The sequence below is a fragment of the Puntigrus tetrazona genome, chromosome 23, assembly GCF_018831695.1.
Source record: "Puntigrus tetrazona isolate hp1 chromosome 23, ASM1883169v1, whole genome shotgun sequence".
Lineage (NCBI taxonomy): Eukaryota > Metazoa > Chordata > Actinopteri > Cypriniformes > Cyprinidae > Puntigrus > Puntigrus tetrazona.
Window position 1 is genome coordinate 16267495 of NC_056721.1, and position 18243 is coordinate 16285737.

Here is an 18243-nt window from a genome sequence, read left to right on the forward strand (position 1 = left end):
TTTACAGAGAAAAACACGTTTTGTCATTCACCCTGCTTTGGGTTCATACTAAAAAACCCTCAAACTGGGGCGGGTGTTACACAGTTCCGGCTGTCACCTTCCGTTAAAAAAATAGGTTATCAACTAAAAAACAAACATCCAGCCTACAAATTAAGGCTTTGGAAAGACTAGAAAAAGTATGTCTTGGGGGGAAAAGTAAGCAGTGACTTCACTACTCAATTTCCTTACAAAGATGATGTATGGTTTTGTCATTTTACAAACATTTAACCACAGTGTCTTACATAAACTCTTAGTCATTCCAATTCACGGGCCCTCCCCTAAAGGAACACAATGTTCAGATTTTATTTACCATGGCATTTGAAGTTCAACAGCCTCTGCAGTGGTGGCAAATCCTGAATGGCAGGTGGATAAGAGCTGGTTAAAAGCAACCAGATCCCTCGTTTGACAGGAAACAGTCCTCTCTCTGTACATTGGAAGTTTCCAGGCAGATTTCTCAGTGTGTCTCTCTGTTTGTGGAGCACATGAGAGTGTGCTCTATATTTCTTTCGGGGCTTGGGCTCCTGTCAGAGCCTCATAAAGATCATCCGGATCAAAGCACGGGGCGATGACATGCATACTTTTGGAAGATACAGGATGTTACAGCAAACCCCGTGACCCTTCCAAAAAACACCAAATATAGACCAGCGCTTCGTCCAATAGTTGCGATAGCATTAGAATGGACAGATAAAACTATGCGGCTTGTTCTCGGTGCAGGTTTGGTTTTGAATAGCCTGAACTTTTTACACTGAGGTAATATTCCCAGGGCTTATTTCCACAACACACCCATTCCCTTTCAGGCCCCCACCCTCCAACAAACACACACTCACACACTATGCGTGTGTAGTGAAAAAATGTGGGTTTGGCCATGTGCATGTGGTTTGTATTAGCAGATCGTGGTTCAGGGTGGAGGAGAGTGTGTAATGGGGTATTTCAAAGTCTTCTATCTTCTGGATGGTTGCCATCCAACACCATCATTGACATGCTCTCCTTGTTCACTGCAAAGTGTGCCTGTCTGCCCTCCATTTATTCTTGCTCTGCATATTTGAAAGTGCGGTTATACAACATGCACTCTCGGAGGACTCATATTTAAAGCTTAAATTAACACACGCCTTCCTTCAACTGCTGAAGAAGTCAACTGCTGTAAACACTAGCTAGTAATGATGTAAATATTTTCAAGAAAGTTCAGAGGTCCAAAAGAACCCCCAAATATTATGCCTCTAATATTGCTTTAAAAGTGCTACTCTTGCAAACCAACAGCGGGCATGGAATTATGGACATCATCTGGTATCTTTTCAATATGCTGATTTGCTGCTCAAGAAACATTTCTTATTATTATCAATGTTGAAAACAGTTGTGCTGCTTATTATTTCGGTGAATCTTGATCAGGACAAGATCTATTTGAAATAGAAATCTTTTTTAATATACAGTATATTTAAAAAAACAACTTTTTTTATGATTTACGGTATCATTGATTTAATATAGGAAATACTTTTTTCCTAATAGCTTATTAAACCATAGACTATAGCCATTCCCCATTACAGTATAATTGAGAGCTATACATTTTTATCATTTCATCATAATCATTTATTAGACTTTAAAAAAAATAACAATTTCGTAAATAAATAACAGTTTCCTTAAAAAAATAAATATAATTACTTAAAATTATCTTTACATAAGCTCATTATAATAAATGGCATATTTACCTGTGCCCACCAGCACGTAGTAAATATACAAAAAGTTATCACACAATAAATTCTAAATTAAATATAAATATGAATCCTTAACGCTACAAAAGCTATTGATTTCGCCATCACAGCAGCTGGGTTTTTAAAGTAGGTTATTTGGCTGCTATTATAATATAATCGTATAGAATTTGTATATCAGTATTGTACTATTACTTAAAGAGCTCAATTTGACATACATGCCTGTAGTTTCATTCGCATATGAAATAATATAACTGTAACTAATACAATGGGTGCAAAAAGTAAGTGGGAGGTAAAGAGCATATTAGAGTAACACTAATGAATTGTTATAAATTCTAGTGGGCTGTCACTTAATTATAACACACAACGGGGTGTATACTCGTGCTGAAGAATTGGAAAACACTTTGTCTGTAGTAGCTTCATCAAGTGGTTGGGACTAAATTGGCAATGACAGAAAGCAGAAGTGATGCCTGTGCTTTCATTAAAATTATGATAGCTTAGTTACAGACTCCACATACAGAACCTGAACCCACGAGAACAATCTCTCGGTTTCCAGACAGTGAACTAACCGCTCCGGTTTCAGCGCCGCTGACAGCTGTAGCGGAGAAGATTGTGTGTGACGTGGTGAAGCAGGGGTCTGGTTGTGACCTATGCAGGTGGATCAGATGTTCTAGGGGTCAGGTAGAAGAGAGGCTGGCCTTTACCCTACTTCTACCCTGCCCATCATCAATGATTAATGAGCCCTGAAACAAGACGCCCCAATGAGCTTTGAGACTTATTAATTATGGAGTCGAGTGCATTCATTTGCCTCGCTCAGATTGCTGTTTCCCAGATGCATCTTCCATCCATTACAGCAGGCCTGTTTACCAAACGATCTTCGTCGTTTTTTTTTATAGAGTCTGCATGTTAGAATGGTGATTCTGCCACTGTAGTCAATAGAACAGAGCTGTGGGAGATGGAGAAAGATCTAGCTGGAAATTTAATGGCACTTCAAGCTTATGCTGTGAAATATGGAGGCCCAGACGAGTGTCGTGCTGCCTTCTGTCTCTATACAATCTCCAGATGTGGAGTGAAGACTGCTGGAGATGTATGGCTTCATTAAACAGAGTGACTGTGCAGAAGTGGATCTTGGGGACAAACAGAGTGCTAAAACGGTTCAATGCCAAACCTCCGGCGCATCCTGCCAAGTCTCCATGTTATTATGGGCCGCATTCAAACCTTAAAACAAATCCCCATTTGGATAAAAGAGGTCCTACAACAGGGAATGTGTAAAAGTAGTTAAATATAAAGAATAAGCAAACATCATAATTAGGCGAACCACTAATTCAATTCTTTGTAAAAAGAGCTAAGAATGTATTTAAGGATAAACTATGTATATTGGTTGGGTACTGATTTCAGCTTAAAGGGAAGTTCACCTAAACAATTCTGTCATAAAGTAAGTCGGTTATTATTTCACGATAAATACATAAATATTGTTGCAATTTAAAATAGTTAAAATAGTTTTTCTATTTTAATATATTGTAATTGCTCAAACTTGAACAGGAGTGTACAGAGTATATATTTTGGGGGGTGAACTATCACTTTAAATTATCACTGGTTTAGCAGATAGTCAAGGAAAGCAACTGAAACTCTATAGCCACTGTAAAGGTGACTCCACAGGCCTGAGTATTGTCTTTCTACCTCTGAAAAGATGCTGGCTCTAGTGATGCGTTAAACAAAATCATCAATAAATTACATCTCCGGCAGCTGAGGTCCAACACAGCCTAGTGTTTCTCATGAAGCGTGGGAATTCTCCTCTTGAGCTTTCACATAAAAATACACGCACACACAGAGCAGCCAGCAAGATGTGTAGACAAGTGAGATAAAATGATTAGGCCCAAGCACAGAGCCCTGATGCATCCCCAATATCCAGTCACATGCTTTAAAGGTAATCTCTGGCTGCAGTGAAAGTAGAAAAAAGATGAAGAGAAACACACCCAGTGAGCTATATACTTTTACAAAATGACTTTACACTGTACAGTCTCACCCAGACACACGCACACACACACACACACACACATGCTTCTGCACACGCTGGGATTGCAATGTCCAGATGGAACTGCAGCTGTCAGGACTCTAGGGGTTGGCAGCCCCAATGAAGGCTCTGTTGTGAAACTAGTATTATGGGAAGGCATCAAAACAAAGCAATTGTCGGGATATACAAACAAGAGAGCCACCGGCCCGCTAGGGGTCGGGGTCACGGGAGTAAGCTTTGGATGGAAAACGGCATTCTTTCATATGTATCTGGTTTCACATTTAGATCATGGCCGGTTTGTTTTGGCTCTCTCCCTCTGGAATTCTTTCTAGGCCTAAGGACTATACACAGTTTTCTCTGGACAGGCAAATCCCTCAGTGAGAGGCACGGCTGTACTGTCCTCCTCCATCCTCAATGAAAGAGATGATAAGCAGGACAAGGGGATGTGGAAAATAAGACAATCATTGTGTATATGATACTGTGATTTTAACAGTTTGTAATTTAAAAATGATTTTCACAAAAAAAATGTTAAGCATCCTTTGATATGGATTACTTTTGGCATTCATGAATGTTATAAAACTAAAATTCAAACACTTGTTTTAAAGCTAGTGATAAAACGGGTACCAGTTGTGTATTTTTTTTTTTTACCTCAGTCATTTCTGACAGTTTGATCCAGATTGAGGATGTCAATAACTGGCGCATGAAAAGAGCAGGGAGCACGGATGTAAAGAGAACGGGAAAAGAAAAGAGGGAGTTAACCACCCTCTGCCAGTTTATAAACTCCGTGCCCCCATTTCATCTCACCATCATTATGATCTGCCAATGTTTAATCACTTCTCATTAAAGCAAGATCAACTATGATGTTTCCCTTCTGCCCTCTTAGCTAATCCTCAGACCTCTGAACTTTTTTTATATCTACGTTCTTTGTCTCAGCAACTCTCACTCGCTGCTCATCCTCTGCTCCAGCTCAGCCCTCCTAATCCCCGAGTTTATTCTGATACAGAGACAAATGGGCTTCTAATACCTAATAGTCCTGCACACAGCTCCATAAACACATCAGCTAGGCCTTCCTAATAAAGCGGTGACGGTCAAAGTCACGCCACTCTAGTAAAATTAGGCTCTAAAATGAGGTGGTCCGTGTTTGAGACCTTCATCCAGACCTCCTTAAGAAACAAGGAATGCACCATAGATTGGCTATTTTAAATCTTGGCCTGGGACTGAGGGAGGTTGTTTTTGTCTCTTTCTGTTATTGTACAGTTGGAGCTGTAACTGCCCTGTCACAGACCCCAGACCTTCAGTGTTGGGAATGTTCGATTGGCTGCTTCTTAAAGACTGAGGTCGGACCACACACTTGGAGAAGACTGAATATTTGTGTATATATCTTTATGTCTCACAGGGTGAGTTAAGTGTCCTAGATTTCCAGTCATATCTTTTAAGAGTTTTGAAGCAGAATAGACCCCCTTGTATTATGATTGAAAGCTTCATATTCTTGAGCTCAATGTCTTTTCTGTGGAAACACGTTTTCTTCCCAAGTGTTCTGTGAGAGTGAGCAGAGACGACCAGATGTGCATGTTATACAATCACATTATTCTCAAGCTTTTACCTGTTTTGCTTGGGTCGGTATCTGAGATGGAAGGCAAGGGTCCCGTTGGTGAGGGGGATGAGACGGGCCCGGGAGGAGGTTTGTCATTCTCTTGTGGGCGGCTCTTGGAGGTCTCAATGCCTTTGACTCTCCTAGCATGACGGTTCCCCTTGTAGTGGGCTTCTGCCTGACTCTGAAACAAACACATACCATGCTGCTTAAACATTCTGTAAATGCAACTGTCAAAATCCACAAGAGGCTGCACTCAAACAAAACGGGTAGAGTTACAAAGTTTTTAAAGCTCAGGACACAGGCCATATTTGACATCTGGTACTGGATGTCCTGTCCAGGAGGCATAAAATGGGCTTATACCTAAATGCTTGTCGCTGGACACTGATGCCACATGGAATCCATTTCCTGTGACTGTTATAGTTTACGTGTCTGCTTTTAGTTGTGTTTAAAAACGTAAAGCCCTCAAAACAACAAACTTAAAATAAAATGCTATTTAATTTGTATTTAAAATAGTTTGAATGATAAAAAATCATATCACATAATCATAAAAAAATTATATTACAGTATTTTTATATTTGAAAAATATGTGTATTCTGGCTATATAAAATTAAAAAAGGTCTTTATTATTAAACACTTTTATTTATAATTTGTTAATTATTCTCATATTATTATATAAAAAAACAAATGTTTGATTTAAATATTTATTTTAATAAAAATGTCTTAAACAGACCTTGTAAACAGATAGATTAAATAAAATAAAATAGTATTTATATAAGTATGATACATGACCAAATTGTATTATGTATGTATTCTGATTTAATATAATTTAATCATCATAATAGTAAGAAACGTATTAAACAATTATCAATTATATCAACATTTTAGTCTGTTATTATTTTAAGCTAAGTTATTTCAATACTATTTTAATTATTCATTATTATTATTATTATTATCATCATTTAACTATATAACTATATATAATAATAATAATAATAATTAAAATGACAAAATTAGTTATCATTATATATGACAATAAATATGAGGTCTGTTTCTATTTCTGATTTTACTATTAACATTGTGTTTGAATGAGTCAAGATGAAGAGATGCAACTGAAAATGTGACCATTGTTAAGCGAAAGGATATATTTAGCCGTCTCAGCGGTCACTGCATAAACAGCACAAAACCAAAGGAAACACAAAACACGTGACTATTGTGAAACCTCTAATCTGCATAAACAATTCCACATCTCAGATGTGGCACGATCTGTCCGCTCATCGATCACGCTGACTTGACCTCTAGCAGGAACACATTAGGAGATATTTCCAGAATCGTTGACACAGGAGCTGTCGCCTGTAGTCTGCATCCTCGTTACAGGGGAGCAGAGCCGGCACACGGCACAACACGTATCTGACGTGCCTCCCAGCAGCACGCTTCAAACAGATCAACTAACAGCGGCTTCCCAAAACAGCGATGGCTTCAGAATGCATCCCATCAAGACAAACATGATGATTATTAAGAGGCAGGATTATCTGGTGTGTGTAACCGAGAATGAGTTGACAACAGTTGCTGCAGACACTGGGAGCAGGACCAAGAGACTCATACCAGAGTGTCATCCAGGGCTCAGACGCTCACAACATTAGAAGAGGCGTGGAACCCCCGCAGAGACTCATGGGAACAGAAGAGATTAAGACAGCTAGGATAGGCCCTCAGAGGCCGTTAGGGTACACTTGCAGTGAGGGAATGGCATTAGGTTGGCCCTTCCTGTCTGTTGTGGCAGGTTGTGGGCTGTAATTGGTGATGACAGAGCCTTATATAGCTGGTGGTCTGTAATCGAAGCCTTCGGGGTTTGAAAGGGGCTGTCTGTCTAAAGCACACAGGAAACTGAGGAGGATGTGGGAAAGAGGCACTAAAAGAGCACAGATTTCTGGGATTAAGGAAGAAAGAGGAGAATATAGCCATGTGGCTCTGGCAGGAACCAGAATAAAGTTAAGTGGATACGGGGCTAAAGCACAGGTGCAGACAGAGATCACACAGACAAAAAATAAATGTGAAACAACCTATATCGGTTAAGGAATGTACAACTGATCAGACTCGCAATAGAGGGAGGGAAAAAAAATGCACTTCCACATCCAAGAACAAATGAGAAACACAGTTCATGCCATTGCCTTGTGCAAGGAACAGACTCAGTCTAGGGCGGTAATCACAACCATGAGTTACAGAGATGTCAATACTGGAGATTCCAAAAAAAAAATTTTTTACAGTCTGTGACTAGGAATGGGAATCATAGGGAATTTAACTCTTTCGGTTCTGGTTCCAATTCTTCTTAGCAATTTCAGTTACACTAATGATTCTTTTAGTACTGTGCTTACGAGAACTAAATATGTTTTTTAAAAAATGATTGCATAGATAATTTTTTAATCACTGAAAAATGAATTTATACGTGTTATAAATGCGATTAAATAATTAGCTTAACCTCTACCGTATGTTGCACAAAAATATTAAATAATACATGTGGTAACATTTAAACAAATAATAATAATAATAATAATAACAAAACTACTAACAAAACTCACTACATTTGCTAAAAACAACTGATTCATTAGAGACACTCGTTCATGAGTCAGATGTAGTGGTTTCTCTGCAAGGTTTTGATTTTAATATCGGCTTATACTAGTTATTTGGAATCAGATTATTTTGATTCCTTTAAAGGACAGGCTCATAATACACTTTATTTAAGGAGTCACAGTCTGCTTGCACAGGATACAAAGGAAACATTTATAGGAGATGTTTATTGAGTGATCAGATTACACTGTTCATGCAGTCTGCTTCCTTCTGTAAATTCATTAATGTTGTTGTGTCACTGATAGCAGTACAGTCCTCTGTCAGTAAAAAGTACAGTTTCCATTAAAAAAACTGCCTGTCTGCTAAAATGACACCATCTTGTAGCCAAGCTCTTTTGGCCAGTTCTTAATTCAATTAGATAAGCCGACCAGTTTTAGCAATACCAACCCAATTTCCAAGTTTGAACTCTTTGAACACACATCCAGAATCCATTCATTGAAATTCTCAGTGAATGCTTTCTTAATGAAGCAACTTACAAGAGAGGGCATACATTATGTGTGAAGAATACCTCATCCACTAGATATGAATACAAATCAAGTACCAAGCCAAATCCATGATGTGCCAACGAGAAAGAAGTGCTCGTATGAATGCAGCGCTATCTATAGAACAAGGAAATGAGGAAAGTTCTCGTCCAGATGGCACAGGGTTGACAGATGAGTTGGTTTTTGCGATCACAATAAAGCGATGTAAAAAGAGGCAGCATAAAGAACTTTTTTTTCAAGGACAATTTAGGATGCGGATTTGCCTCTGTCTCTTCGAACCACATGTGAACAGTATGTAACGCAACATACGCAGACAGAATACAATTACAACGACAGAATGGGAAAGGGCTGGGAAAGGAGGATCGACAGCTGTGGCTACTCCCGTGGCTAAGCACGTGGAAGGTTAATTTGCCCTAGTCGGCGAATGACGGAAATTGTGCAACAGCGGCGGGCCACTGCAGCTCTGGCAGGGGGAGGGACGCGCAGTCAACCCTGTCCTGCAGCAACAGTGACACAATATGGTGACATCACTTCTGCAACGCGGCAAGGTTATACCTCCATCTTGCGCTAGAGTGAAAGGGACAGAGGGACACTGGCAGCACAGCATAACACAACTCTGAGCCCATAGTTTGATGAATGCATCAGATAACGCACGCTGGCAGCCAATAGTCTGCTTTTTCCCCACTACAAATGTCCTCAGTTATCGGCACTGTGGGTTAGGAATCTATGAATCCATAATGGAGCGTGAAATGATGATGGGAAGGAGGCGAGGGAATAGATGTTTTCAGGGAACAAAAGCATTGCTTTATTCAGCATATAGTAGAGGAACAAAATGTAGACTCATTGCTCTGTGTAACCATTTAATGAAAGATGGCATTGTATAATTTAATCTCTTAACGTAGCTGAATCGGTTCCAGTGCAACAATGCATGAAAGACGCAGCACAATGTCTAACACAACATCAGAACTCGCAATTCTTTGATGTCTTTGCTTTTGATCTCTCGGCCACTGCTGATTGGACGACGCGAACATTTGATGCCTGACAAGCGTTAAAAATAAACAAGAGTTAAAAAGTTGTTAGGACAATGATAAAAGAATGTGCAAGTTTGTATGTGGGTGGGATGAGGAGTTGTGCGTATGTGGCACTGTCCACAGATACAGCACACACAAAAAAATTAAAATATATAAAAAAACCCCACATTTTTTCAATGTTTTGAGCACTAGATAGATAGACAGACAGAGAGAGAGAGAAAGATAGACAGAGAGAGAGAGAGAGAGAGAGAGAGAGAGAGAGAGAGAGAGAGAACTTACCAAGTAAATGTTGAGACTATTTCACTCAAACGGCTCTTTACCAGGAAGGATCAAGTAAATGTTGAGACTATTTCACTCAAACGGCTCTTTACCAGGAAGGATCAACTCAAAGCGAAATAAAACACAAGACAAGTTCTTATGGATTTTAAGGCTTGCAAAGATTGCGCTGTCGGTTGCAAGCGGAGAGAAGCAGGTTTCTCCTTAACCTCCTTTTGCCTCCAGACGGATCACAGAGAGAGAGAGATGGCTAACAAGCAATTAAAAATTTTATCTAAAATCTAATTAAATTCAAATTAATCAAATTTCACATCAAATCACACCCACAGAACTACCCCCAAAAGATAATTTAAAACCAGTCATTTTATATTAATAAATAAATACACATGCATTACATAAATTGTGTGTGTGTGTACATTTTTGCTGTCAAACGATTAATCGTGATTAATCACATCTAAAATAGAAGTTTTTGTTTACATAATATATATGTATATAGGCCCTCCTTGCTGGCCTCCCAGCCTCTACAGCCAGACCTCTTCAGATGGTCCAGAATGCAGCGGCAAGGGTGGTCTTCAACGAACCAAGGAGGGCCCACATCACACCCCTCTTCATTAGTTTACACTGGCTTCCTATAGATGCCCGCATCAAATTCAAATCCCTGATGCTGGCCTACAGGACAATCACAGGCTCCGCTCCCTCGTACTTACACTCATTAATTGAATCATATGTTCCCTCCAGGTGCCTACGCTCTGCAAACGAAAGGCGTCTTGCAGTGCCTTCACAAAAAGGTGCAAAATCACTCTTGCGCACCTTCACCTGGTCTGTTCCTCGCTGGTGGAACGATCTGCCCGTTGCCACTAGGGCAGCAGAGTCACTAGCAATCTTCAAAAACCAACTCAAAACTCATCTTTTTCGCTTACACTTGACCCAACATTGATAGCACTCTCTTCTTCTCCCGCTCCTTCCTATCCTTTTCTTGTTTAAAAAAAAAAAAAAAAAAAAAAAAAAAAAAAAAAAAAGCCTCGTGTCTGCGTTAGGTAAGACAAGACCCCACTCAGAGCACTTATGCACTACTGCCCTTTTGCTGATATTAATTTGCTTCTATATGCCTACCTCATTTGTACGTCGCTTTGGATAAAGGCGTCTGCTAAATGACTAAATGTAAATGTAAATATATGTGCCATGTACATTATGTAAATATTGAATATAAATATAGACATGTACTTACATGTGAATATTTTCAAAATATATACATGTGTGCATTTATTATACACAGTACACACTCATATATTATGCAAACCAAAACTTATATATATATATATATATATATATATATATATATATATATATATATATTATATTACATATATATATATATATATATATATATTATATACATATATATATATATATATATATATATATATATATATATATATATATATAAATGAATGCATTTACACTTTAAATGACCCTTTGCAGTGAGTTTTATTGACAGGTGATCTGACCAATCATAATGCATTTTTGTCTGACAAACTTAGCAGACAGAGGAGATTAACGTCTGTGCACTTCTATTAAAAAAACTGTGTATTGATGTCTTTCTGCGGTCGAAACAAGATACCGTCTCATGTCCATTCATGTTTATTTCATGCTATAATTAGTGAAGAGGAAGAGATGATCAGTTCTCATGCTGCTTGAAGTGAGGTGCTGCAGCGATCTGTCACGGCACATTAAAGAGCCACTAAATTATATTTATTGTTACAATTTCTTAAAAAATGACAACATTATAAAGCTGAGACTTTCATACCAAATGTAACTTGCTCTGTCTTGTCCTTTTTGTTCATTGATGCATTTTTCACTGCGTGACACCATGATGTGTTGTGTGAGATCAGCATGGTTTGTCGGACAGTAATGAAACTCTTTGCGAAGAATCAGTTACAATTGCATAAATAATTCCATGAAAATGAATGAGGGATGGTTTATCCAAAAAACCCACTTCTGTCATCAGCCACCCGCAAGTTTTTTAAAACCTGCATGACTTTCTTCTGTCGAACAAAACTTAAATATAATTTGATAAATGTCTTTACATTTAGTTTGTGTTCCTACAGTGGAAGTCAATGGTAACCAAAACGGTTTGCTTATCAGTATCCTGCAAAATGTTTGTAATTGTCTGAAAAGAGACAAATAAAGAGAAAGAAAAAGCAGCCCTCATATTCTATCCCTTTCATGGTAAGTGCTACATGCTTAAATGCGTGTATCGTTAAATGCAATGGCGGCAAGCAGGGAGACATTGTAAAAACTAGTGTTGAAAGAATATGAATATCTTTTACGAACCAGGACAGCTGCAGGTGTCAGAGATGTCCAATCAACAGTCCAGCACTTAAGTTTTATTGAACAACTTGCATTATTATTTACAAGCACGCTTGTATATGTGTCAGACTCGTTTGACTTAAGGGTCATGAACCGGGTTGTAAACTGAAGGCATCTTCGGATGGCACTTTATATTTATAGCTGAACTAACAGCCGTCTAGGATATTTACTGAACCTACCAAAACAAAGCAATATTAGATGATGAAAATAACTGTAGTACAAAACGTCAATCTAATCTTCACCTCTCTTGAACTAACCACAACTCTTAACTCCAATCGTTTCACAGAAATGCTGAGTTTTCTCAAAATCTCTCCCCGTAAATCATTAAAAGCGAGCTTGGCTAACGGCTAATTTCGCAGGTCACTACAAGCAGGCTTGGCCTCTCCATCTTCTCCCTGTCTTTCCTCGTCCGTGGCTGTGGTTTAAAGAAAGCCATACATCTGCTCGACTGGAGGGCCGAGATTACAGGCTCACACCAAGAAAGCCACTTTCTGCCCATGATTACAGTTCTCGTCCGTAAAAATAGCGCAGGCTAGTGGGGCACTCCCAGGTCCTGCTCCGTTACTAATCTCGCACATGTCACAATGTCCGCCACAGCTGCAACCGAATTCAGCCCAGAATATTTCAGGCTAAAATTTCTCCCACAACAAGCGTAGCAGCAATTTGGTGCATAAACAACTAACATAATTGCTTTCATTGATGCAAAAGAAATATTGGAACGTCAAAATGTGCGATATCGATCTTGGAATAAATGACTGCGGCGAGTCTGAAATGGAAAAAGTTGGAAGTTGTTTTCGAAGAAAGTTCATACTTGTGGAAATAACATCTTAATTACGACTTAATGTTGAGAGAGATTTTCTTAAAACTCATTTTAATCGTTGAAAGAAAAAAAAACACTTCACGCTGTAAGCTTCCGCTCTGACACGCTTCGCGGATACAGTACTTCAAAGAGGATTTGCCGTTGGCTATTTCCGGACTAGAAAGCAGAGTGTGCAAAATATCTCAGCAGTATAAACATAACGCTCATATTACATAGAAACCTCACTCGAAGAACGCTATATACCATTACATGTCTTCAATAAAATGATCCATTTGAGGAAGACACCAAACATGCTTGAAGTCAAACGGTCCAGTATCGGATACCTTACCTCCGAGTTGAAACGGATCTGGCAGACGTTACAGGAAATGATTGGCCGTTTGGTCTTCACCAGTGGGACTCCAAAGGTGTGGTTGATCACTGCCTTCTGAACAGGATCCATCTGAATACAGAATAGGAGAAAGAGAAAGAGGGAAAGGGAAAAGAGAAAGGATGTGTGAAACTAAACTCTGCTCCGACTTCCATTAGACAGACAAGGTCGTTAATCATGTTGATGGAAAGGTCTAGGTGGCAGTACAGTGGCAGCAGAACATGGCTATGGGTGGCCATATGGTGCAAAGAGTCAGGACACCTGTGAGATAAAGTCAGAGTGAGCAGCGAATCTCCTGCACAAATGTTGTCCAGCCCTGGATTTAGTTACAAAATATCTATATTAATCATTTATATTTTTATTTATTTGTTTATATATTTATCATTTGTTGTTTAATAATTATGTGTTCCTAATATTATTGTTAATTACAATTTAATATTTAAATAATTGTTTACACCAGACACACATTACATTACATTAATACGTATTATATTTATGTTTATAATATGTAATACATATATATGTTAGATATATATAAATGTTGGCTCAGGTCTATTAAACAGATAAAACATTTGATTACATATATATATATATATATATATATATATTATACCTTTAATATATAAAGGCTAAATAAATATAACCTAAATAAATATAATAACACTGTAATAGGACATTTGTTATAGTGTTGTAATATTAAATAATAAATATTGGCTCAGGTCTATTAAATGGATACAACTTTAGTTTAGTAATACATATTTATTGAGTTGTTTTTTAAATAATATTCTATTTTTTTTTTAATTATGTAAAATTGTAAATATTTAATTTAAACAATATATTTTTTATGTAAATACATACTACACACAATTCTTTAAATTGTTTCTGTTAGATCAGTGTGCACCACATAAGAGGTCAGATTTTAAAATAAATTCAAGCAGTTACCGCAACCAACAGCGCCAATGGCTAAGCCTCTGTTTATGACCAGCTTAATGCACAAAGCCTGATGGTTGCAGTTCAAAAATCTTTTGGCCTTGTGGTCTGCATTCAATGCTTTATTGGCATAGGATTCCTATCGTTATTATTTTTTTAATATAATTTAATTTCATTTAAACATTGTGACTTTACATTTGATGCGGTTAATCTTTACTGCATTACAAATTTGACAACAAATTCATCAACACTATCTTTCTGGTAAACTTTTTATTTTTATTTTTTGAACTTATGAAGTGGAAAATGATACAGTGCATGTAGTTACAGAAAGAAAATGTTTAACCTTTCAAAAACATCTATAATAGTTGTGCTTTTCATTCCAACTAAGAACAATAGTTTAAGACGGGCCAGTTTGGAACATCTTCTCTTGGCTGGGAAAGACAGGGAGAGGCTGAAATGAATATTCTCCTAGTTAAACAAAAACATTTTGAAAATCTGCAAACGGACCGTATCCAAGCAACCCCCACTACTAGAAGCAAACACACAGAGAGCCGAGATGTGGTTCAGGTTGACAGCACAGTTTGTGGGTTAGCAGGCCTTGCACCGGACGTCCTCAGATTTTTGCCTCTTATCTCTTTTGGCACAGGCCTGAAAACTTGTTTCTGTATCCGTGGAGGGCCCTGATGCCGTTGTGCATGTGCAAAGTCCACACTACATCAGTCAGACAGGCACTGGATTAGCCACAATGATGTTGTTCTATGGCTTTGCCTTCATGAATCTCCAGAGGATTAAGTGAAGCTGGCAGTTAGCTGGGTAATCAGAACACCTCCAGCTAGAACACATCAATAGATACAACTGTCAGTACTAACAGGCTCGGCGAGGAAACGGACGAAGGAGGGGCTCCGACAGTCTCCACGGGAAAAAATCAAAGGCCTCTCATAAGAAAAAGATTACTTTTAAAGGCTCATGTCTTTTTTTTTTAAGTCTACTGGCTGCGTTTCAACTCAAAACACCCTTCTAATCAAGATTTAATAACATACAGAAGTTAACATGCATCTATAGACCAAAATCCTGGGTGTTGGTCCATTATGCTTCATGCCGTGAAGTAAAAATAGAGCTGCATTGAAGTGGTCTTCTGCTGGTGGTGATTTACTCTTCCAACATCTTGGCGAATTTCCTTCAGTACAAATGATGTTATGATACAGCTTTTGCGGATGCTTCAAGAATCTAACATTAGAAACCACCAAACCACAGCTGAAAGATGCTTTAAAGGCATATTTTAGTCGGAAAAGTGTATTTGGCCATCATCTGTTCACCCTCATGTCGTTCCAAACCTATACATGGCTTTCTTTCTTTTGAAGATCAAAAGATGTAAGTCAGTTGGGTCTGAAACAACACTGATTTACATTGTATGGAAATTTTTTAAACTATGGAGATAACTATCCCAGTATGTGATATATTGCTGTTTTTTTAGCAACATGCTGCTTTTATGGTACTGGCAGACACAGCATCTATACTAATTATCAAAGTCAGCAATTAACAGTGCATGTTACATTTAGCCATTTGGCAAGCGTCTGTCATATGACCTCCTGATGCTCCTGCTGGAATCCCACATCCCTCAAACTGATGTCCAAAAATAATAATAATAATTCTTCTCATTATAAAAGCACAGACCTTTTAATGACCCCTTCTAAGGATAGTTTATGGAAAAAATGAGCCACCTTATATCATTTCAAAGCTTTATGACTTTCTTTCTTCAGTGGAACATACTGTAAAGGTACATATTAGTACCCAAAGTGTACACAACAGGATCTAAAAGGTACTAAAATGCACCTTTTGAAAAGGTACTAGCACAGTTACAGCTTTTACATTTTTGTAAGTGTATGGACAAAGAGTCTCCATTTATACTTTCAATACAAGATCCCATGTCAGTTAATACAAACCATGGGGTGTTTCAGCCTGCCGAACACCACAAGCCCAAAATGCACTGCGTTCAAACACAGAAGAAGGTGCGATGCCAGATAAAACATCCCACAAAAGCTAACAAATGCTGTCCAGCACTCTACACAGAGAAAAGTACTCAGCTTTGTTCTGTCTCTGACTGAGCTATAGCCGTAGGGCACTCACCTTCTTATCCTCAGAAGCGCTTGGATCTCGCAGCTGCATTGGATCCTCGGTGAGGGAGCTCGTGTTTGTGTGTGGGAGGGTGTGTGTGAGAGTGTCACTCATCCAGAAGGGATCCTAGCTGTCCCACCACACCACCTGATTCTCCCACATTCACACGCTTCTGTGCCCCCTTCTGGGGACGCCAGCGAGCGATTCTTGCGTCTGCAGGTCCGCGGTATGATTAATTGTTGTTTCTCTTCCTAGTTTCGTTGCTTCTTTTCCACAGTCGCTCGTCACTCTTGCCGTTACGGTTTGGTTTCTCATTCTCCGTTGCTTAATCTCATCCACCTTCCTTCCATTCCTCCCTCCATCCTTCCTGACGCTTCACAGCAAGCCAAGACTACGTTCCTGGTTGGATGCTCTCTCTTCATTTTCCTCTGCCTCTTACTTGCTTTTCTTTCCTTTCCTTCCCATTTTACTTTTTTACTCCAATAATAAATTCTGTCGTCCTTTCCTGTGCTCTCTTTCAGTGATCTCCTTCCTCTTTCTGTTCTACAACGCTCACTCGCCGACTGCTTATTTTGCCCAGATGCACTAAGAATGTCATGCACTCCCTCTTTTTTTTTTTTTTTTTTTTTCTCACTCCCCGAATAACCCTCCACTCCCTCATTCTATCAAAAGCACAAGCTGCAGAATTCAGCCCTCCTCCGGCTCCCCCGTCATGACGGTCCTCTCGCTCTTGCCACATACTTCTACAACACATGTGGAACCAATACAGCGGCGACCCGGGTTAAACGAGTAAGACTACTAAAAATATTTGAACTCCTAATGCCTTGTGATATCTTCCAGTTATTAAGGTCGAAAATTACAGTTTTTCGAGGGGGTCATCAGAGGTAAAGTGCATGCAGCCAAAAGGTTTCAACTCCAAAAGTCCACGTGGAGTTGCATTACTCAGTGAGGAAAATTGGCAAGCTGTGAGCATAAACGGCGCCTTTTGCGAGCGAAAGAAAGCGAGGCTTTACTTGAAGGAGTCTGCAGGTGAGATGCAACAAGTTGGCGCACGAGCTACCCGATTCAACGCCTCTGAAATTCCTGATTCCGCAGAATAAGCGAGTGTCTGAGGGTGGTTTTCTGCACTTCCACGCCACAACCAGCTGCTTGGTATAAATTATTCAGGTGCCTCAGTGCCTGCAGGCGCATTGGCTCAGACAGGCAGGTAGAAGCCAAATCACATTAAAGACAAAATACAGCTGGACTGTGGAGGAATGGAAGATTGCGGTCCACCCCGGCGCTATCTACAGCTGATCAAAAGCATCTGATGTTGGTGAAATTTACAAAGCAAAATAATTATTTGGCCAAACCCGCAATTTTTTGAAAAATACTTCGAACTAGATCACAGCTCGAAGTCTGTTTGATCAGGCCATTGCATTCCAACATGAATGCGATTCCAGACGGAACAACTTGAGCACAGCTGACGTATCGTGTGTTTATAAGCGGCGCTGGAGAAGCTACTTTGAAAGTGCAGCTTGCCAAGCAAAGCTAATCATAACGAGTTTAAAAAGCTGCATAAGGAGTGATATGCATTTTTTAAAAATAAATATAATGTACCTAATAATTTAAAGATTTAAATGGATAGTTTACACAGAAATGAAAATGTTAATAATTAGTAACATTAGTTACTCATTCCGTTTTCAAACCTGTATGACCACAACACAAGTTAAGATATTCTGACCCTGCATAGACAGCAATGCAACAACCGTGTTCAAGACCCGGAAGGAGATCATTAAAATAGTCCATGTGACATCAGTGGTGCAACCTTAATATTATGAAGCTAGAGGAATACTTTAAAGTATAGATAATAATGACTTTATTCAACAATTTTCATGTTA

The 18243-nt window shown here is 38.8% G+C and overlaps 1 protein-coding gene across 1 annotated transcript in view; it reads right to left on the reverse strand.

Annotated features, from left to right (window-relative positions):
- znf385a (zinc finger protein 385A) overlaps window positions 1–18243 on the reverse strand; it is a 72598-nt gene that overhangs the window by 8420 nt on the left and 45935 nt on the right. Inside the window, exons 3-4 of the mRNA XM_043225148.1 lie at window positions 13280–13390; window positions 5354–5531 (exon numbers count right to left, since the gene is read on the reverse strand). Of these exons, the coding sequence (XP_043081083.1) occupies window positions 5354–5531; window positions 13280–13390 (289 nt within the window). The remainder of the gene's footprint in view (window positions 1–5353; window positions 5532–13279; window positions 13391–18243) is intronic.